The sequence below is a fragment of the Corvus brachyrhynchos genome, unplaced genomic scaffold (genome assembly GCF_000691975.1).
Source record: "Corvus brachyrhynchos isolate BGI_N302 unplaced genomic scaffold, ASM69197v1 scaffold60, whole genome shotgun sequence".
NCBI lineage: Eukaryota > Metazoa > Chordata > Aves > Passeriformes > Corvidae > Corvus > Corvus brachyrhynchos.
In genome coordinates, this window is record NW_008236767.1 from 7,432,885 (window position 1) to 7,454,844 (window position 21,960).

At 39.4% G+C, this 21,960-nt stretch overlaps 1 protein-coding gene across 1 annotated transcript in view; it reads left to right on the forward strand.

Annotated features, from left to right (window-relative positions):
• The first annotated feature begins 11,759 nt into the window (after positions 1-11,759).
• The window catches only part of RAB2A (RAB2A, member RAS oncogene family), a 30,799-nt gene continuing 20,598 nt past the window's right edge, over positions 11,760-21,960 (forward strand). The window contains exons 1-2 of the mRNA XM_008644948.2: positions 11,760-11,840; positions 14,810-14,877. Of these exons, the coding sequence (XP_008643170.1) occupies positions 14,830-14,877 (48 nt within the window). The 5' untranslated portion in view covers positions 11,760-11,840; positions 14,810-14,829. The remainder of the gene's footprint in view (positions 11,841-14,809; positions 14,878-21,960) is intronic.

A 21,960-nucleotide genomic window follows, 5' to 3' on the forward strand; every position in this document is an offset into this window, starting at 1 on the left:
GAGCGGGGCACGGGGAGGGAGAAGGCGCTGTCACAGCGAAACTTACACCTGTGTATAGTGCCCGTGGTTTGCAGCCCCCCGGCAGCGAGGCCACACTCCACCCCGCAGTTTTGTGATGAGTTTCTGCCTCACTGCTGTGAGCTACCTTCAGCTCAGACTGCAAGGATGCTCTTCCAGCCTCAGCTGGAGCTGCTGTAGCAAACTGTGTGAAGACATGCTGTAAAAGGAAAATTAAAAGCCCTGGCTCTTCCCGTCTAATTTAAAGGGACCTCTTTTTTTATGCGTGTATATACACGCACCCCACTGCTTTTCCAGATGTTTCTTGTCAATTTTTAAAAACATATTGAATCATAGAATGTCAAGGGGCTGGACTGGGTCTTAAAGAAGATTTGGTGACAATTTTGCCTGCTATGAGCAGAGACATCTCCCACTAGACCACATTGCTCAAGGCCCCATCCAACCTAGCCTTGAACATTTATTAAAAATTTGCTCCATTCTGTTTGTAACTGGCTGCTGTGTGACAAATAATAATGCTTACACATGCTGCTGTTATAGCCATATGTTGACAGGAATTGCTGCTTGAAGCCCCTTTGCCAATATAATTTGTGCTTCCTCGGTCTAGTGTGGATGGGAGTAGTATACTTTGATCAGACTGTTGTCAGGACAAGGTAGCTAACTTAGGTGACTGTTGTAGCTGTGTATTGTGCATTTTCCTTGTTGTTTTCCTCATATCTGTCTAAATGCCTTCTTTAATAAGTTTGATGACACACCTGTCATTTTCTATGCTATTCTGAGGGTACCTTCGTAATAGTACTTCATACCTATGAGCCAAATTATCTGTTGGTGGAGTATAATTATACATTACAGTTGCATTACACATGAGATTATTAAATGCACTGGATGAAACTACTATGTGACTTTTATCTGCTTTTTAAGCATACATTTAAACTCTGAAAGCTTTTTTAGGCTACTGCAGTAGCAGCTGTAGTACCAGTGAATCTTTAGAAATAGATCACAGCTATCACCATGTTGGAAGCATTAGGCTGTAGAGGATAACTGAAAATTCTGATTTTTGTTGAGTATTTACTTGAGTGACAGGTCATTGAGCCAGAGGACGGGAGATTACTTGTGCAAAATCAGGAGGAGTAAGAAGAGGTTTCTCAGCCCAGGGTGATGCAAAATGGTAGTGCACAGTTCAGAATGACAGTGTGTCAGAACAGGTGGCTAATTCTGGTGCGTCTCTAAAAACTGTAGTCATTAAAGTGGTAGAGACAGCAGCTTACTGTTGCTTTTGTACATTGATTGTATACTGATTAAATTTTTACAAAGAAATATCCTCAGTGTAATGGTCTGTGCTGCACTCTTGCATTTGAGTTGCTTGAAATGTGGAATACAGAAAGGATGTGTGTCACTTCTGAAGTTGTCACAGCTGCTTAAGAGCCAAGTATTGGAAGAGTAAGAGAAAGGAAACATAGAGAGGAAAACAGCTCACAAATTTGCTGTTGGTTATTTGGTTAGGTTTTTTTTTTTAATTCCTTTGGCTTGTATTCTTGAGTTGCTACAGGAAGCTAGTTGAAACTACTGCAATGATCATTCTTGAAGTGAATTGAATATGTCAATAGTGGTAAGTTGGTTTTGCTTTTATTTAGCTCTCCTGTGAGCCTTTTAAGTATTCTACTAGAGCTAGTACTGAAGAGCCAATTTATGTTGTGCACAGTTGTTGCCAAAATGATGGTGGTAGTCTAGGTATTACTGCTCTTCCTCAGGTGTAGGCAACTGGACTCAAAGTTCTGATGATGGAAATTAAGAGTGGATGGTGGCTGTCCTCTTCAGCTCCTGTAGTGGTTTTGCACAGCATTCCAGCCAGTGAAGATATGCCATTGGCCTCACAGACCATGTAGATTTCATAGCGATCAAGAAATTTGTTTCTGGTATTTGATTTAGAGTCTTTGGAAATGGCTCAGCTGCCTGGTGACTCAGCAATTAGTTGTAAACAAGCTGTAGGAGAAAAGTAAGAGACTCAGCTGAGGACAGATGTTAACATTTAGCTCCTCTTTCAGCACTAAAAAACAAAACAGGTTGTGTGATGCGTAAGCAAACCAACGAAAACCCCCTGCAATTATACAAGACACCTGCATGTGTCTTCTCCGAATTCTGATTCCACATGCTTTCATCTGCTTAAACATAGGAATTCAGGATTATCTCAGTCTCTTAAAATGACAGCCACAGAAACTGACTGTGCAAGATGGCCTTGTGCTCAACAGTTGTTGTCCCTTTTCATTCCCTGTTTTGTTGGTCATTGGCATTCACTGACTTTTTTCTCTTTCTGGTACTTCAGGCATGGTAGCTTTATGAACATGGAATTGCTTCTAATCTGGTTGTTAACTGTATTTTTAAATATATAAAAATGGCTTTCTGTATAATTGGAACTGGTTTAGGATCTAGTTAGTTTTCTGTTATGGGAGAGACCTGAAATGGCATGGCAGTATTTCAGGTACTCAAACAACATTGCCATAAATCTGTGTGGTTTTTACATTGTAGCAGTGGGACAGTAGCTGTGGAATTTAAGAGAAAAATACAATTATTATGGAATAGTGATTAATGTGAGAGTTTACCAGGAAACATCCTTCGATCTGGATATTTCCAAAGCATTATAGGAGTTTGCAAATGCATTTAGAAGTATGTGTGGTGCATGCTTCCTAGGGCTATGCCTCTGAGATCTTTACCTTTATGGTTGATGGTGTCTTTAATTTTGGTTGCCAGTAGGAGTTGATGTATCCATCTCATCCACTCTTCCCTATACCTCTGCCTTTGGCCACCAGTTGAAGTTGAGATGGACTTTGGTCTGAGCTAGCATGAATACTCTTGATGTATGAGAATTGTCTGTTTCTGTAGTTGGTGACTGAAAGTCTGTCATTTTTTCCCTTTAGCTCTTTTTCTGTATGATGGTAAAATCTTTACTTAAATGTTTATCAGCAATGTACCATGTGGGAATAAACTGGGAGTGATACAAGAGTTTTGTGAAGATGAGAGCTGGAATTTTTTTTCAGAATTATATGCGTTAACCAGAATTTTTTTATATTAGAGTATGTTTGCTGGAATCCACCAGAGAATGCTCCTGAACTTAAGGATACCTCAAGTGACAGTTTTGCAATGGTCAGATTTCTTGCCACCAACATAACTTGTCAGTTGTAGCCTATCTAAATGTCTTTTTAGAATAGGTGTTCCTGCATTTTCCATGAGCAGGTCCACCTGCTTTTCTTGAATGTGTTACTTCAGCGACCCTCTGAGCTTTTTGCATAATGGACTTTCACTTGCCTTTCAATTTCAGCAGATAGTTGCTGCTCCTAGACCAAGAGTATCTCAAAGTTATTCTTATTAGGAGGTGATGATGAAAGAAAATATAATTGCTTGGTGATCTAATTCTCCTCCAGTCTCTAGAGTAAAGTAAGGTGTCTAGTCAACCATTTCACTTGTCTAAGAGACTCTCAAATGTTGAAATTAAGCAATTGAATTTATTTTTCAGTCCTCTTTGTGAAATATTTCTAGTGTCTTTGCACTTTGCTCTGGAACAAAGGCTGTTATTAGCTAGTAATGTGTATGGCCAGAGCCTTTTGCCTTATTTTCTCTAAGTATGTAATAGTACTTCTTGGCTAAACTGGTTGTCATCCTTCCAGAGCTGGTGTTAATACCCTGTGATAGCTTGAGAACTTGTTTGTGCTGAAAACCAGATTACTGGTCTGTACTACATATATCTTGCTTTGAGACCCTTTCAATGATGGTTTAATCCCAAAAGAGCAGATACTAGGTGTTGTATAAGAACATCCTCTTAGCATCTTAGAACTTGTTAACTAGAATTAGCAAACTGTAAGTATATGTCCATACAAGTGGTTTCATGAGACTGCTAGTGTGCACACCTGTACTAACAGTTTGTTTAAAAGAAACCGCAAACACCTTGCCACTCAAAAAAAATCTAACCCAACCCTACCCCCAATTTCATCTAAAATCATGTTATTATGAATGTCTGGTAGTTTCTAAGTTGTTTGTGACCATGCAGAACATGAAGAAGTTCTTCTATAGATTTAAATGTAGCTTAATTTTATTTGGAAATAATTTTTACTTATTTTTTAAACCTGCTGTTAGCAATGAGTAGTACCATAAAAACTGAAATAGGGTAAAGCTGAACAGCTCCTTTAACTTTGTAGGCCTGTGCTGTTATGTAGAAAGGAAAAATTTACATCATTGGATTCAAATATACTGTTGAAAATGTTTGTGTTGAAGCTGAATCAGCTTTAAAAGAGCCATTTTTATTATTTTTCCCAAAATTACGTAGGCATCATAAAGGATTTTGGAGGTTGTTTTTCTTCTGTTCTTGTCCATGCTTACATATGTATGTGAATTCCCTTTGCTCTGTATGTGACGTTTGGAATTTTTTAGTTTGTCCTTCCTATAAACTTAAATAAAGCTTTCCCATTTGATGGTAGAGGTTTGACTAAGGTGTAACTGGCTGAGAAGAGGTTAAGAAAAAGCTTTGCTTTAGGTTAATGTCTTGTTATGCCTAGGCCTGTGGAAGGTAATACTGGACTTTCCAGAGTTGCATAAAGCTGCTGTGGTTAGAAAGGGAGAAGAGAAGGAATGAACTGCAGCCTGTGATAAGAAAAGGGCTTATGAAACATCTGGAAGCTCTGCAGACTACTGGAAAGAACTGAAAGTACCTCATAAACCAGGTTAGGGGTATACATCTTGTGACATTTGTAATGTGTAATTTCCTGGTTTAAATCAAAGTTAGTTTTAAAATCTGTGTTCTTATATGTATCATCTAGATAATAATCTATTTTTGTATGTATTATGCATAGATATAACAATCATATATACAATCTATATTATTGAGACTTGCCCACTATTTGAAACTGTGTTACGCTATCTTTAAGATTTATTTTTGTTTGTCTTTCTAAAGGAAGGTAAGAAAGCAAAGAGCTTGTTTCAGCTCAGTTGGTATGGTGGCACTGGTTTCATGGGCATCCAAGGTGACATAGATGGTTACATGTGAAAGGAGGAGTTCTTGCTCCCCTTACTTTGTGGTGACTTTGATAGTTTGCCATGATCTGAATCCACCCACTAATGCAGTAGAAAAATACCTTCTTTTTAGGTTAACTTTTTACTTAGTGGCTGAATCAGGTGATTTGGCCTTCTGGCTGTGCTTTCTGCAGTCTGGATTACTTGCGAGGAAGGAAACTGGATCTAGGAAGATTAATGAGAGAAGGACATCAAAGGGAAATAGGTCTTCGTCTCTGTGTGTGGTGGACTGATTGATCACCAGCAACAAGAAAAAAAGTTCTGTGAGGCTGTTGAACTAATCCAGGGTTTATCTGCTGCCAAAATGAGTAGACCTGGTTACCACTTCTTGTCTCAACTATGATATCTGCTGCTTCTTAGCTCTCAGCACCACTGCTTGTGTGATCCTTCAGAGAGCCAGCTCAGCTCACAAAGATGATTTGAAAAACAGAACTAAACAAATAGTAGGTATGCTCAAAAGAGTGCAAGAGCCCTTTTGGGTAAGGAGGTGGAACTGTGTGGGATGGAGTGAATCTACTTGTCAGAGATAGCAGGCAGATTAACGTAAGAGGTTTTTCTTTTGCATTCAGTTTTCATACCACAGTTGGGAGGACTACTACTGCAGTTCTTTTCCTCTGTCACCTTTCTTGGGTGGGGCTTAGGTGAGCAAGTAAGGAAATTCTTAACCTTCCTCTACCCTCTTTTTAGACCCGTTTCTAGTTTTGAACCAGATAAGCTTTTCAAAGAAAACATCAGTGGAAGAAACACTGATGAGTTCTGTCTAGAGGTAAGAAAAGCCTGGAAGTTTTCCTCATGTTCAGTAGTGCGCACCTGACTTTGCAGCCAGTAACTGAACGTTTCTTGCCCTATTCACAGGGAGTCAGGAAGAGGAGAAGGAAGCAAGTCAGTTCTCTTAGCCAAAGACTGGCTCAGCTGTATCATCACCAGCTGATTCCAGAGCTGCTTTTTCTTTAAGTGCCACAAGTGCAGGCTGTTACTGAAAAGAATAACCCTTCCCTTTCCTTCATCTTTTGTAGCCCTAGTCTCATGCATGTACTGGTGTTTGGATGAGTGTAGTACTGTGCTAGATCCATTTTTTGGTGTAGCTTATTGCATATGAGAAGGGAGATGGTAGCTTTACTGCTGAATCCTGAAATGAACACAAGTATACAAGGAAGGGCAGTGTTGAAGCTTCGCTAAAGTGAACAGTAGCAAAGGTATGGCAATACCTTGTCTAAGGAAACTGCAGAGTTACACCCGGATACAGAGGAAGTTGTTAAGGGAGGCAGAGGAATTTGGAAAATCAGCTCAGTCTGCTGGTTTGGAATTTAGAGCTGGAGAGTAAAATTACTGTAGCACAAGTTCTACTTCCCATCATGGTTTGAGTACTAAGAAGTGATGAAGGTATTCTAAAACAGGCATTTGCAAGGAAGCAAGCTGCCTTCCCTCTGAGCACATAATCCATTGTTTTCATTTGTTCCTAAGCAAGAGCTTTTGTTTACTGTGGTTGTTGAAGTGTATCCAAGCTCTCTCATATTAAAATACTAGATTTTTTTTTCCTCTGGGGTGGTTTATCTGAGCTATATTAAAATAATTGTGGCAGTAAAATGAAGAGTGAGTTAATAAATAACTGAATCTATCCCTTTTGCATTCTGCAACTGACTATCAAGACATGCTCAGCTACTTTTTGGTGTGTCTGCCTCATTTCAGGTGTAAGATTTACAGTGTTAAGTGAACGAGATACCTGGTAAGCAACTACTCTGTTCTTAGAGTTAACCAGTGTAGTTACTTTAAACCACCTGCATGCCCTAGAATTAGCTGCCTGCAACTGTTAACTGATCTTTGCAGCATCTGTTTGTGTCATAAGGTAGTAAACTACTCAGACGTTCATATACAGCTCCTGTTTCTGATACATGTTCCTGTCTATGATGGGGGAGTTTGCCCAAGCTCTGTAAGTGAGTTGGGCTACAAACTATTTTCGTAAGAGCTTTTGCAATACAAACGTGCAATATCTTAAAACCATAAAATTAAAATGAAACCTCTTTCAGTCAACAGCAGTACAAAATTTAGCAACTTTCAGATGGGTTTTTTTTGTTGGGAGGTTCTGAAATAGCACGAATGGGATTAAAGAGAAACTAGTTATTTCTTCTGTTTCTGTGTGAACCCATCAGTCTGCTCCTAAAAGGCCTGCTATGGGGGAGTAACTAGAGGTGCTGTCATCTTGTGCCAGTCTGAGACGGGGCTTGCATCAAAGGGGTTGTGCTTGTCTGTCATCTTTGCTCTGCTGATGGTGGTGTTTGTATGCTTATTTCAACCAACTTGGTCACCAACCTTACAAGAAGAAGAAATATCAGATTGCCACTTGAGAAACTAGTGCTGCAATACCTAATAAAATGTCACTTTGTTGATTAGATTTTTAAATACTGTTACAAGATTTGTAAGATATGTGCAAGAATATTGGGTTGGTTTAAGGTTTTGGTTTATCCATTGATACTGAAATCACTTTGCAAGGTTAATGGCAAAAACTATTTCTGGTGTGACTTAAAGGTTTTTTGTAAGTGAGGTGGTGATGATCTCTGATGGGGCAGTTTTATTTCACTGGTGATATAAAAGTTATCTGTATATAAACACTGTTCACAGAATGAACTAGGTTGGAAAAGATCTTTGAGATCATCGAGTCCAACCTATGACCTAACCTAACACCTCCTCATCAACTAAACCATGGCACTAAGTGCCACATCCAGTCTTCTTTTAAACATGTCCAGGGATGGTGACTCCGCCACCTCCCTTGGCAGACAATTCCAATGCCCAATCACTCTTTCAGTGAAGAATATTTTTCAGACATCTAGTCTCAACTTCCCCTGGTGCAGTGTAAGACTATGTCCTTTTGTTCTGTCAGTGGTTGCCTGGGAGAAGAGACTGACCACCACCTGACTACAACCACCTTTCAGGTAGTTGTAGAGAGTGATAAGGTCACCCCTGAGTCTCCTTTTTTCCAGGCTAAACAACCCCAGCTCCCTCAGCCATTCTCTACAGGGCTTGTGTTCCAAGCCCTTCACCAGTCTCCTCTGCACACATTGGAGCATCTCAGTGTCCTTCCTAAATTGAGGGGCCCAGAACTGGACACAGTACTCAAGGTGTGGCCTTACCAGTGCCAAGTACAGGGGAAGAATGACTTCCCTGGTCCTGCTGGCCACACAATTCCTGATACAGGCCAGGATGCCATTGGCCACATGGGCACACTGCTGGCTCATGTTCAGTCGGCTGTTGACCAGAACCCCCAGGTCCCTTTCTGCCTGGCCACTGTCCAGCCACTCTGTCCCTAGCCTGTAGCGCTGCAGGGTGTTGTAGCCAAAGGGCACGACTTGATACTTGGACTTGTTAACTTCATGTTGTTGGACTCGGCCCATCTATCGAGCCTGTCCAGGTCCCTTTGCAGAGCCCTCCTACTCTCCAGCAGGTTGACACATGCTCCCACCTTGGTGTCATGTACAGATTTACTGATGGTGGACTCAATCCCCTCATCCAGCCCATCAGTGAAGATACTAAACAGGACTGGCCCCAGCACTGATCCCTGGGGGACACCACTAGTGACTGGCTGCCACCTGGACACAGCACCGCACCCACCCCAGCTCATTCTGGGCCTGGCCATCCAGCCAGTTCTTAACCCAGCAAAGGGTGCACATGTCCAAGATGTGGGCTGCCAGCTTTTCCAGGAGTATGCTGTAGGAGACAGTGTCAAAGGCCTTGCTGAAGTCCGGGTAGGCAACATCCACAGCCTTCCCTGCATCCACCAGGCAGGTCACCTCATCATAAAAGGAGATCAGGTTGGTCAAGCATGACCTGCCCCTCCTAAACCCCATGGTGGCTGGGTCTGATCCCCTGGTTGTCCTGTGGGTGCTGTGTGATGATACTCAGGATGATCTGTCCTGTAATCTTGCTGGGCGCTGAGCTCAGGCTGACAGGCCTGTAGGTGCCGGCATCTTCCTTCCAGCCCTTCTTGTAGATGGGTGTCACATTGGCCAGCTTCCAGTCATCTGGGACCTTCCTTGTGAGCCAGGACTGACAGTAAATGATGGAGTGGCTTTGCAAGCTCATCTGCCAGCTTCTTCATCACCCTAGGATGAATCCCGTCTGGTTCCATAGATTTGTGAGCATCTAAGTGGCTCAGCAGGTCTCTGACTGCTTCCCCCCAGATAGCAGGGTATTATGCTGCTCCCTGACAGCATCTACCAGCCCAGGAGGTCAGTTGTCCTGAGGACAACCTGTATTTATGTTGAAAACTGAGGCAAAGAAGGTGTTAAGTACCTCTGCCTTTTCCTCATCTTTACTTACTAAATTCCCTCCCACATCCAATAGAGAATGGAGGTTGTCCTTGCCCTTCCTTTTTGCCATTAATGTATTTATAATTTTTTTTTCTTCATTTACAGAAGTGGCCAGATTGAGTTCTATCTGGGCTTTTGCCTTTCTAATTTTTTTCCTGTGTGACCTAGCAATTCCCATAAGCATTTCCTGAGATATCTGACCCTCCTTCCAAAGGTGATACAACCTCTTTTTTTTTCCTTGGTTCCTTCAAAAGCTCCTTGCCCATCCAGGCTGGTCATTTTCCTCATCAGCTCATATTTTGGCACATAGGGGCAACCTGTTCCTCTGCCTTCAAGATTTCTGTTTTGGAGCATGCCCATCCTTCCTGGACTCCTTTGTTTTTAAGGGCTGCGTCCCACTTTTCCGAATAAGTCTCTTGAATAAGCCCAAGTCTGCCCCCTGGAAGTCCAGTGTGGAAGTTTTACTGATGCCCCTCCTTCTTTCACCAAATATTGAAAATTCTATAATTTCATGATCGCTGTGCCCCAGACGGCCTCCAACCACCGCATCTCCCACCAGCCCATCTCTGTTTGCAAACAGCAGGTTGAGCATAGTCCCTCCCCTGGAAGGCTTGCTCACCAGCTGTGACAAGAGCTGTTCTCTGAGTAGAATTGTTAATGTTTTCAAATTCCATACAGTTTTGTGTTCTGTCCCTACAGCTCCCATACTCTGTTTTTCTCTGTTTCTTTCTTACCTGCAGTGCTTTCCCACACTCCTCTTCCACTTCTTTTATGTTAAATAATTTTTTAGGGACAGAATCTATATCTGCTTCAAAGCTGCTTGTGTGCTGACAGCTTGCTGTTATAAACCAGAAAGCTAAAGAAAAAAACATGTAGTAAGGCAGGTGCTGCAAATTTTGCCTTGGACTACAGTTCCACACCACTCTACATTATTGATCTGCTGGCTGCTGCATTTCTTTTCCCTTATTTGAACTAGCTCTTATGCATGTCTGACCCTGTATGAAGCCATTTCTGTTTGCTTTGTCACTCTTCTTGTCAGATTAGTGTGCTAACCCAGTGGACAACTGAAATTGCTTCAGAACTCATCTGAGCTGTGTGGAAAAATGGACAGGAGCATACTGTAGGGAAGAGAGTAGAGACCAGCAGCACTAGCAACTGGCTTAGGCTGTTGGAATTGCTGCATTGTTTGGGATATTAATCTGCTTGTCATCAGTTGGCCACAACTCATTTTGTGGCAAAGCTAAATGCAGGTTTCCTATTTCTGTTAGATTTGGTTGAAACTGGCTACTGATCTTAGAATTTTAAGTCCAAAATAAGATGGGTGGTGGTTATCTTTCTGTAGGCTTTGTTTCCTCATTACTTTACCATACTAAAAAACTTTGCTGAATTTAGTACTAGAAGACCAGTGTCACTATATGCAAACCGCCCTCTGGTATGCATACATTGTGTTGGCAGTGTGGCTCTTTTCCTTATTTCTTTGTTTGCTATCTTTTGTTACTAGATATGTCTCTTATGATGAGCTGTTGCTGACCTGTACAGCAGGAACTTAATTTTAAAAGGTTGAAAATACAAAGTTTGACTGAGCAGAACAGGAAGAATAACCCCTCCAAGTAAAAGAAGGAAAAATTAATTGTAGAAAGTATTATGTTTACAAACCTAGGTAGTTTGGGTACTCCTGCTGACTGCATTAACTTCTACTTTTCTGTGCTTTCACATACAGACGAAATTGCCCATCTGCTGAGCAGTGTCCATGTGATCTGAAGTAAACTGATTTCTGACATGAGTTGGTTATCTGAGGGGGACAGTGTTTGTATTACCTGTCTGACTGTAATGTAAACTCAGCTGCTGCCAGTTCTTCTTAGACTGCTTTTTGGCCTGTGGGGGACCAGTGAGCAGGAGCATATAGCTGTAAGCAGCCACAGACCTGCTGTGGTTACCTCAGGTGATAAATAAGGAGATAGATGGGAGTCTGATGCTATTGAGGATCTAGTTAGCTTGGAAGAAAGCTGAAAGTACTGAAGGAGAAGCAGAAAAAGGGTTGTGAGGAGTAGCAAGCCCTGTAGTTATTGTGGAAAGAGGATGTAAAGTGGTACTTTGAAGGTCTGTTAGAAAACTTGTTTTCCACTTAGTTTTAAAGGCAGAACTACTTTTTCAAAAGAATAATTCATTTTTATCCCATTTTTGAAAATAACTGCTTTGACTATGTTTCTAGAACTTTAAAAGCTGTAATTAAAAAGTTTAATACACTTCAAAGTATGTGAGATCTAATACCTTCAGTTCTAGTAATTAATTTTAAGCAATATGTAACATTTCCTTAAATTATTTTCTATTGGTTCTTTACAGGCTTTTCTTAAAATTCGCCTAACACATTTATTTTCTTTCTTTTAGGTGTTGGGAAATCATGTTTATTGTTACAGTTCACAGACAAGCGGTTTCAACCAGTCCACGATCTCACTATTGGTAGGTCTTTTTTGTGCTGCCTGCTGTTAGTAGTTAAGTGGTTGTGGTGCCTCAGCATGCATTTATGAGTTTGTTGTGCTGCAGAAATGCAGGATTTGTGCTGTGTTAAGGTAGCAGTGAATCTCTAGCTAATGAATATTTGTTTGCTAGTGAAGTCAAGTGGGGGTCTTCTATTGGGAGGGTACAATCTGAAATAATTTTAAAAGTTCATAGCTGTGGTATCTAAACTGTTTCTTCAGAAAAGCTTAAAACTGGGCACAGAAGAAGAATTGTCAAAGCTTGAAATACACTGATGGTGATGGAAGTAGCATTTTTTTCACTAGGGAACATAATATTACCCTAGTCACAAAACCTTGAAGACAAGTTAAACTAAAGCAAAGTTAACCTTAAAGATGAATAAACAAATTTATTTGGGAAGACTAACTTTTGAATAGAGGACTGAAATATGAATGTACTTGCTCTTGGAAGGGATAGGGATTTTCCTTCTCAGCTCTTCAACTGGGTATGGACCATTTGTGTAATGTATGATTTGATACCAGGGGAATGAGTACATGTTGACACATTGCCTCTGATCTAATGGCAGTAAATGATACAAACTTTTATTTATCTTCCCACACAAAATAAGAGGAATAGTGTGGTACTAAATTCTTCTGAGGGCAAGTTCAGTCTGCAGATCAGTTTTGCTGTTAAGCATAACAGGTGCTAGTCTCAGAGGAGATGGCAGAACCTTTCGCCTTGTTGATGTTCTTTCAAGGAACCTATCATCTCTAATCATGAGCCTTGCACAAAATGTATCCTAGTCTCTATTTTTAGTTTGTGTGCTGGAATAGGTAGGCTTCCTATGTTTGGGAGTACTGAAATAGCTGCTTGATATACAAGCAGATTTTCTTCATGTAACAGAATGTATCAGGTGGTTTGATTATTGCTTCCCTTTCTCTTTACAGTCCTTCCACACCTTGTGTGTGCCTGTCTCATATAGTTCAAATTTGGCTAACATCAGTTTTCAGATATTTGAGGTCTTGGCGGCAGATAGGCTGGCTGAATAAAGAGCCTGAGTACTTCAGGGTGGCATGACTTTTTATCATCTTTTCTTCTTTAGGCCTGCCAAATATGTGACACCTTAGATATCACTCATGCATTTGGCAGGCCTGTCACCTCAGCAGACTGATAGGTTCTGGGAAACGGCTTCACCTCAGCAGGGTGGTTGTAGTGCCAGATCTTTGATTGGCATACAGCTAGCTGAAATCTGGGAACAAAATAGAAACTGAAGCTGGTAAGATGAGGAGTTGAACCTAGAAGCAACATGAGGAGGGATGTAGTATTGGAGCTTGGGAAGCTGCTTGAAAAAGAGGGAAGAAGAGGGTGGAAATGCCTCCTTAACTGCTAGGGCATGTGTGTATTTTGGCCAGGTTCTCCCAATTACCCAAACAGATTTAGAAAGACAGATAAAGAAAGAACATGGGTTCATATGAATGCTCCTGTGGGGTGAGATGGGGTAGGTTGAATTTAACTAATAAATGCCCTAATGGTTGTATTAAAAGTACTGAAAATGTGTAGATCAAATAAACCATTGTAAACATTGTAGCTGTTTGCCCATTGCCCATAGGACATGCCCTTATTGTAAACCTGATCAGCTTCTATTCCTTCTTGGAGAACAAGCCTGCCATCAAACTGTGTTTTTTTCAAATTCAGAATTTTTTCCTGGCATCTATTTTAATGGAATAGGATAAATACCCTTTTATTTTTTTTATGGGGTCATGTTCAGAAACGAAGCATTTAAGATTATTTGGATTTAAATCAGCAGCTCTATAGCCACATTTGGAGACCAGGTAAAACCTTCAGTGTTTACATGTGTAGTAGTCCAAAGACCTTCCCTGCCTTTGCAATCAACCTCAGGAAGAGCAGTGTCATTTACCTGCTTCCTCCTTGCTGCCTCTCCACCTCCATTCTTTCAATTTCTTTACATAGAGTTGCTGCAAGTTATTTGGTTGCTAAAGAGCACAGTGGTCTTTGGCCAACGGCTTTTATTTGGCTCCAATATCCTGTTGGGGAGCTCCGCCCCTTTCCCCCAAATCATTCCACAGAAAGCAACACTGCACCCTCAAATATTCTAAGCAAGCTTTTGAAGAGACATTTGGAGTATTTCAAATCAGGGCTGCATTATTGAAAGTCTTGAGTCCAAGTCTAGACAATGACCAATTTTAGTGAAACTTCAGCTAGCAGGTCTGTATTTTTTTTTTAATAATGGTTATAGGTTAATGGGAACTTTATAGCCTTTAAATATGTCCAGTATCTCTAGCCATTTGTTAGATTTTAACTACTGCAGTAACAGCCTCAATTTATACTTGATTTACTGTTAATCATCTCAAAATTGCTTTAAAAGATGGTATAAAAGGCTGAATTTTTCCACTGAAGAAATTTTGTTTATTTGAAACACACTTTTTTCCCTTGGTTATAAAATTTGATCTTTAATTAGCTAGAATTTTGGAAGTACTTTTTAAATAACAGGTGTGTTTTAATTAATACAGTAATAAAATTTGTCTTGTCAAAGATGACTTTTTGTATGCTCACTTAATAGATTATTTTATTGATAAAGAATTGTAGGTGTAATTTCTTCTAAACTGGCCCCAGCAATCTGTTACTGGTAGAGTGTTAAAATAACTGTGACTCTTCAGAAGTCTGTTTACATTCAAAGGGTTTTGTTTCTCCCTCTAATCTAGAACTACTAAGTGGTTTGGAAAACTTTGTTGGAAATACCTCCCAGACACCTGGACAGTAACAGTTACCTTTCTTCTAGAAAACTTTCTAGCTCTTTCAAGCAGCTGGAAAATTGGCTAAAAGCAGATTGTGAAAGAGATTATTTCCTGCAGTGTTGACTGAACTTAAATTTATGTTCTTGCTTTCATAGTACTTGACATTCTTCTTTCTGATATGTGCTAATAATGTCACCTTTTGTAAAATCTGTTCAGGTGTAGAATTTGGGGCTCGAATGATAACTATTGATGGAAAACAGATAAAGCTTCAGATATGGGATACGGTAAGTAATGAATCATAAAAATCGTTTAAACGTACTGTTCCACTAGCTTTTCCTTTATTCTGGCTAAGCTCTCTATCATCAGCATCCACAGACTATGTACTTTGTCTTGCAGTTTTTCGTTGGTTTCTATGAAGTTAAAAACTTCCTAATATTTCCTTTTTTTTGGTGTGATGTATTCTTCGGCATTTGCACTGTAACTTCCTCAACACTTGTCAGATTTATAATACTGATTTATAATTCATGCTGCTTCACTGTTTGGTGAAAGTCTTTTATATTACCAAGAACTTACACTTCTCTAAACAATCTCTTTGTGCATTCATGCAAGATTTGGTAAATACAACATCCTGTTGTGAAATTGTGTTGTGTCTGCTACCTCTAATCAAGAGTTCTCTAGAGGAAATGTTTGCGTTTCCAAGGTAGGAGAAAACACATGGCTCACTTTTCATAGAAGAAGATTTAAGAGCACAAGTTCAAGACAGTAAATACCTCAGTCAAGAAGGGACTAATAAATGCTTAAAGTTTCAAAATACCTTCCAAAATTCAAACTTTGACTTTTGAGGGGGTTCAGGTTAAGAGCATATATTGGCTGTTCTTGTGTTGTCAGTCACTTTACTATAAAGCAGTCACTGTCTACACTTCTGAAGCAGGTTTAAGATGTTCATACTGCTATCTGTATCTTTTAAATGTGTTTGGCTGTTCCCTAAGAAAGAGTTGCCTGTTTCCTTTTCTAAAAGCATTTTAGGATACCTTTAGAAACTGACAGGTACGTGATCCCTAGCCTCATGTATGTGCCCTTTTTGCTGCAGCAAATCAGTGAAGGGGCATACATTCATGTATGCATGCCTACATATGTGCATGTGTATATAAAAATGTAAATAAATGTAATATTTTAGTGAACTTCGTAGGTAAGACCTTAGTTACTTTACAAGTTCTTTACTTGAAGTGGCATCTAACACCTGTGCCTTCTTGGAAGTTCTAAGAAAAAGATACAGAACAATATGGTCAGCTTTTTTTAGGCTTTTTCTGCCCCAGGAATTTTTACTATTATAACTGTGGATTGCAGTCTACCAAGGTAGCTGAGCATTTTTAAGGTCAATATGCAAGCAAATCTCTGCATAAAAAGTAGCTTCATGATTAAATCCTTAGTATATAGTGTGACTGAGACTACATACCTACACCTACCTACAAAATTAGGGCAGATTGTCTGCAGATGAAAGTACTAATTTTACTACTGTCTTTCACTGGCATTTGAACTGATTTTGTTAATTGCCTTAGATATGAATGAACTTCAGCTATGTTTCAGTAGACTGTGCTTTTCCTGATGCCTCTGACTCAGTGGCTCTTTGCAGTCTGGTTGTTGTCTTGAATGCATGCAAATTGTCCAGTAGCCAAAATGGCAACCCAAGTACTTTTGACTATGACTTATAAACTCTGTTTGAGCAGGGATTTTTTTCTGGCTAGCTTCTTAAGTATATCATACATAAATTGAAGATATTAATTGGAAGTTTTCATACACTGAGTAGATTGTATACTGGTGTTGTACTTAATAGTTTATAAATTGTATGCAGTGAATGACAGTATATTGGTCATAGTTAAAAGTTTAACTGTATGCAATCTGATTTTTAAAACACTGGATATTTCTATTCTAATCCAGTCTTGGTTTGTTAGTATATCTGAATTGCACTGTATCATTTGTGATCTTGGGTGCAAAGGTTGAAGGAATACTAAAAATGAGAAACATGATGAGGTAATTCTCAAGAGATATTTTACTTATGAGTGTTAAGGTACACCAGTGTCCATAATGACCGAGGTTACTGTGTTCTATCTGTGTTAAGCATATTCTCATTTTCTATTAGCCAAAACTGGTAGCTGTTACTGGTGCTATCTCTGTATTTATTAAGCTGTAACAACTTCTGTTTGGTGAGAGAAGGTTCATTTTACACCTGTTGCTAAGGAAACACATGAACTATTTGTTTTTGGTTGGTGCTTACTGAGTCACAGCACTAGCCCTTCTTTGATTTGGTGCTAGCCTTACACACCTGCTTTTAATTCATCACTGAACAGGATGCATCCTGAGCAGAGGCATAAGAAGTGGAGAGCTCGATAAAATTTGTTTGGATTATTTCACAATGAACTTGCTTGCTTAAGAGAATCAAACACTAAAATTCAGGTTTTTCTGGCTTGATATTTCTATGCAACAGTGCTCATTTTATGTTGTCTTCAGCAGATCACTGCAGCTCCAGGGAAAGGTGTGTCATAGTAATGGGAACATACGGAAGCTGCAGCATACCTCACTGCCAGGAGTATGTTGCACCTTACGGAGACCTAACATTGTTGCATGTCTGTGAGATCCATTTGTGTGTCCTTTTATGATAACTCAAGAGTGTTTTACTTTTTCATTAGCATCTTAGTTTGGATTAGGAGTGTATTACAGAGGTTAGCTCTATTTACTGCAGTCTGTTTTCCATGTGGGAGTACATGAACTGAATTCCTTTTGGATGAGGCCAGACTGGAATATATGCTTAACTAATGCATGTATGTCTATTAGAATTTGTAGTCCAGTATTTGGTCCTGTGAGCTGGTAGTCTAGTAACACTAGTCTTATACAAAAACACACCTAGCCCCAGGCCTCTCCCCTGCCAAAAACCCCACAAATGAAAACCTACATTCCATGAAAGATACTCAGTGTGGCCTTTGCATTTAGTGTTGTCTTGCAGTCTCAGCTCTCCTACTGTTCATGTCTGCACAAGCAAATAGTGTCCTGTTGTTCTTTCCCAGCTGCAGGCTGTTCTGGATCTCCCCACTGCTGGGCTCTGCAAGCTTGCTGCTGTGTGTGCTGTGGCACGCCCAGGTGTTTAGCTCTGTGAGTCTTTGGGTTTCACTATTCCTTTTTGGTGTTTTTAGGTCTGTAAAGAGGAGGTATTGGACGAAATTGTTGTTTGTCTTTAGTACCTAGATTATTTCTCTTCTTTTATCTTTAATCATAGTAATGGCTTCCAATAGTTGGATGGACTGAGAAATACTTTTGTCCAAACTGCTTAGTTGGTAATTGCCTATTATGATAAGTTAAGCAACTCTTTTGTGGAAGTGTGGTATTTGAGCTAGTGTCAGCTGCACACAACTTTTAGGGAACTAGAAGTGGTTTACAGCAACTAGTAAGGATTAAAATGACTGTTCTGGAAGCTGTTAAGATTTTGGAGTTTAAATAAGCTGTGTAGATGAGATTGGTTGTCTTGTGGCAGCAGCATAGCACTAAGAAATATTAAAATTGCTTCTCAGAAAAAGTTCATTGTTGTAGAGAGATAACTGGGCTTGTTACCAGGCTGAGTCAGTGGCCTTGGTTTTGTTGTTGAGGGGGATGTTCTGTATTGCATTGACTGTTACTAAAAAGTCATTGTTGATGAGCAAAAATAAGCAGTAATTGAAAGAGGATATTTTCTCAGACTCTGCAGTAGGAGAGATCTGTGATGACGCTAAGCAATGCTAATGTTCTCTAAATTGGTATGATACGAACATTTCCTGTGTACTTAAATGCAATATTTTTAATATCTTTCAGCCTTATTTCATGGAAATCCATGGTTTAAAAACATTAATTCATAATTACGTTTACTTACAACATCTTAGCCCTGCTTAGGCAGACTAAATATCTGAAATAATTGGCTTTTCTAAACTAATTTAAAGTAACTCCTTGATTTCCATGCAAGTGTAGTTTCTAATTGAATTGATAGTGTTAGGAGTTGACAGCTTGTATAAAAAAAAGCATGTTTGTGGAAGATTGAAGGCATGATTGTTAAAGGCGTATTTCACTTTCAGATATTCTGAATATACTAATTCTTCGTGGGAATTAAGATCTTTTTCTTGTGTTTTCAATTGGTTTAGATCTATTAGAACTGAATAAAGTGCTCTTCATTCATTTAATGAATATTTATCCTAGTGACTCTGACAATTGCTAGGATGTAGGGTTCACCCCCAAGAGCTCGTCACTAACTGTTTACTTCATGATGTTTTCTACTTGCTTTGCTAGTCGGAACACACTCATGTTTGTGGGCAGTTGGTGTATTCTTTTACTACATTTTTACTGATTTGACTCTTTTTAACCATGGTACCTGCATGCATATTAATGCATCTCATAGCCCTCTGTTGTTACACTGCTGTGAAGCAACATCAAGAATTTCCAGAGGATCTACTTTAGTTTCTGAAATTCGTTTAATCGTCAGTCACAGACTGTTTGCTGCCATGTGGGAAGATTAACTTATTTCTGGATCCATGGGTTGAGGGGTGAGGCAGGGGGATTTGTCTATTTAAGTTATTCCTGTTGCTGTTTGTGTAATATGACCCTCATCTGAACTTCAATGCCAGTAGCTTAAGTTATTGTTCACACCCATGATGTCACTTTAGGAAGCTACAGCAACTTGATACACCTTCTAGCTTAGTGTTCACAAACCTTTGTCTGTCATGCTTAAATGTATTTGGTTATTGAAATACTATAATATTGGCATGTTATTTTCTGAATTGTTTTTTAATTTCTTGGCATCTTATCCATGCTTTCTACAATAATTACAAGATTTCTACAAGAGCAAACTCTTGCTTAGGATAAGGCCTTAAATGGGAGGAGTATGAACTACTTTTTTGCACAGTAGAACTCTTATTTTAGTGAGGGTTGCTACTTAAAACCTAAGGGTTTCAAGTACAGTTTATTTCAAATTATAAGTAGAAGTGTACTTCTGATAATGGAAGGCTAAAGCTTTGGTTCTGTGATGTGTTGGGAATTGCTTTGGATATCTAAATGGCATTTATTCAACACCACCAGAAGAAAAGGCAGATGTACAAATGATCTGTATTTACACATATGTACAGTTTTGTCGTTGGGGATCTTTAGTGCTCTTGAAATTTCAGTTCTTAACTGCATGCTGACTAAATTCTAAAGCAACATGTAACTTGGCTAAATCCTTCACATAAATTATGAGACTTTCTTATATTGTGATAGATTCTTCATAAGCATTTTTAGTTATTAGTTCTGGGTTTTTTTGGGAATCTTTGCTGGAAACAGAAGGGGTTGTTTTTTATTTTTACACTGCTTCTGTGCCTATTTGTACTACATGCTAGTAAACCATCTTAAAATTCTTTTTTTTTTTTCTGAATTGGAGACATGATTGCAAGAAAGATTAATGCATTTGTATAAACAAGTTGACATGTGACTAAGTGGCTGTTAATGTATTTATAACTTTCAAAACTATATTTAAAGGTATGTATTGCTCCTCTTTCTTTCTGGAACATTTTATTCCAGGGATCAACTTTGTGGAGTAGTTCCCAGCTGGCAGCTGTTGTAGGTGGTGTGACACGAGTTGGTTATTTAAGATGTCTTTTTAGTTTTCTTTGCAACTTAGGAAAATGTAAACAAGTAAATAATAATTCCCGGTGTGATTGAAATGTTCTGTCACCAGTTTTGAACATACCACATATGTATGCCTGTTCTCAGAGTGAGGGAGTCCAGAGCTACTACCTAGGTGTGTCGTAGTTCTCATATTGGATGTAGATGTATACTGTAATGTTCCCTCTGAATAAAAACTATTTGTCAGCTTGGATGCTGAAGGCCTGCTGGGATGTTCTCAGGTAACTTGGTCCTTGAAGAAACTTTTTAAATTCTTCAGCATTGAGAATAGAGAGCTCAGCAAAATCAATGGACTGTTTTCTAGGGAGAGATGTTGTTGTGGATGCTGCTTTTTAAACTACTTTCTTTTCCTGAGTTATGGTTCTTTTAATTTTTTCCCCTTATTTTATAGATTTAAAAATACACAGTTAAGGAACTTGCAAGTAACTCTTTTTGAAAACAAAGGCTTGCCTTCATATTTTGCCACTGATGCAACTCCACCAGCATACTTGGATATGACACCATGATTTCCTGAGGGAATAGTAACACTTAGAGGCTTTTCTTAAATATGCCAGAGATACTGTGTCCCTGACAACACAGTTGCATAGCTTAAATGTTCCTGAAACTCTAGGGCAGGTCCTAAATCTCCATGTATCTTAGTGACCTGAGGTGATCGATAATGCTTTGTGTTCTGCTTACATTGTTATTTTCAAATTGTATTTTGGTCTCTATACTGAAGTATGTTTTGAGAAGCACATGGGATATGTCTGTGCAGTTGAAGCAAGGATAAAGATTTTTGTACTTGCTTGAAGACCTATGACTTCTAGAACTATGTCTATATAAGTCTCTCCTATCAGAAAGTGTTTGTTTCTGTGAACCATTATGGTATGAATTGTAAAAGCTTACAGTACAGAAAACAGCCAAAAAAGAATGTTACTTAGCACTTAAAACATTGCTTGTTTATCAGAGGCCTGCATTTTTTCATGATTAGTGAGCTACTCATGTCAGACCTAGCACCTGCTTCCCTGAAGAGAGAGGAGGCATGTTCAGGCCTGCTCAGTGTGCAGTAATAGGTTCCTGCAGGCAGCCATGTCTGAGCTGGAGTTTCTGTGTGTGAAGTAGCTGTCGTGGTCTGGCTGTTACCAGAAACATCCTCCATCTTCCCATTTCCACTGCAGCAAAGCTCTGACAGTGCATATAATCAGGGATTGTCTTGGAGCAAAAGCTTGTATCACCTGTACTGGATGTAATGTGGCCTTGGGAAACACCCAAGGCCATATTTTTAACATTTGTTTCCTGAGTATTGCCCCTACTATTTCTGACACCACAGACTGCTGCCTCCCCCACCATCTGGATGTGGAACTGGGCAGTCTGCTTTGAATGGCCCTACTTGAGCCAGGGAGGTTGGAATAGATGACCTCCAGAGATCCCTTTCCCACCTCAACCATTCTGTGAAAAAAAGCTTTTTAATACGGAAGAGAGATTAAAAAAAAAGTAAGTGCTGGATTTTGCAGGAGCATGAAAGAGATGGTAATAACAAAATTAAGATAAAGGGCCTTTCTCTGGTATTGAAGCTGATTTTAATTTATACTGAGCTTTTATACTGCTGCTTCTGTCTGTTGCTCCTTGTAACAAGTAGCTAAACTTCGGTAGATCCTGCTTTTTGTAAGACTGATAAAGTGTAATTATAGCACACTTGTGGTTTTTTAAGT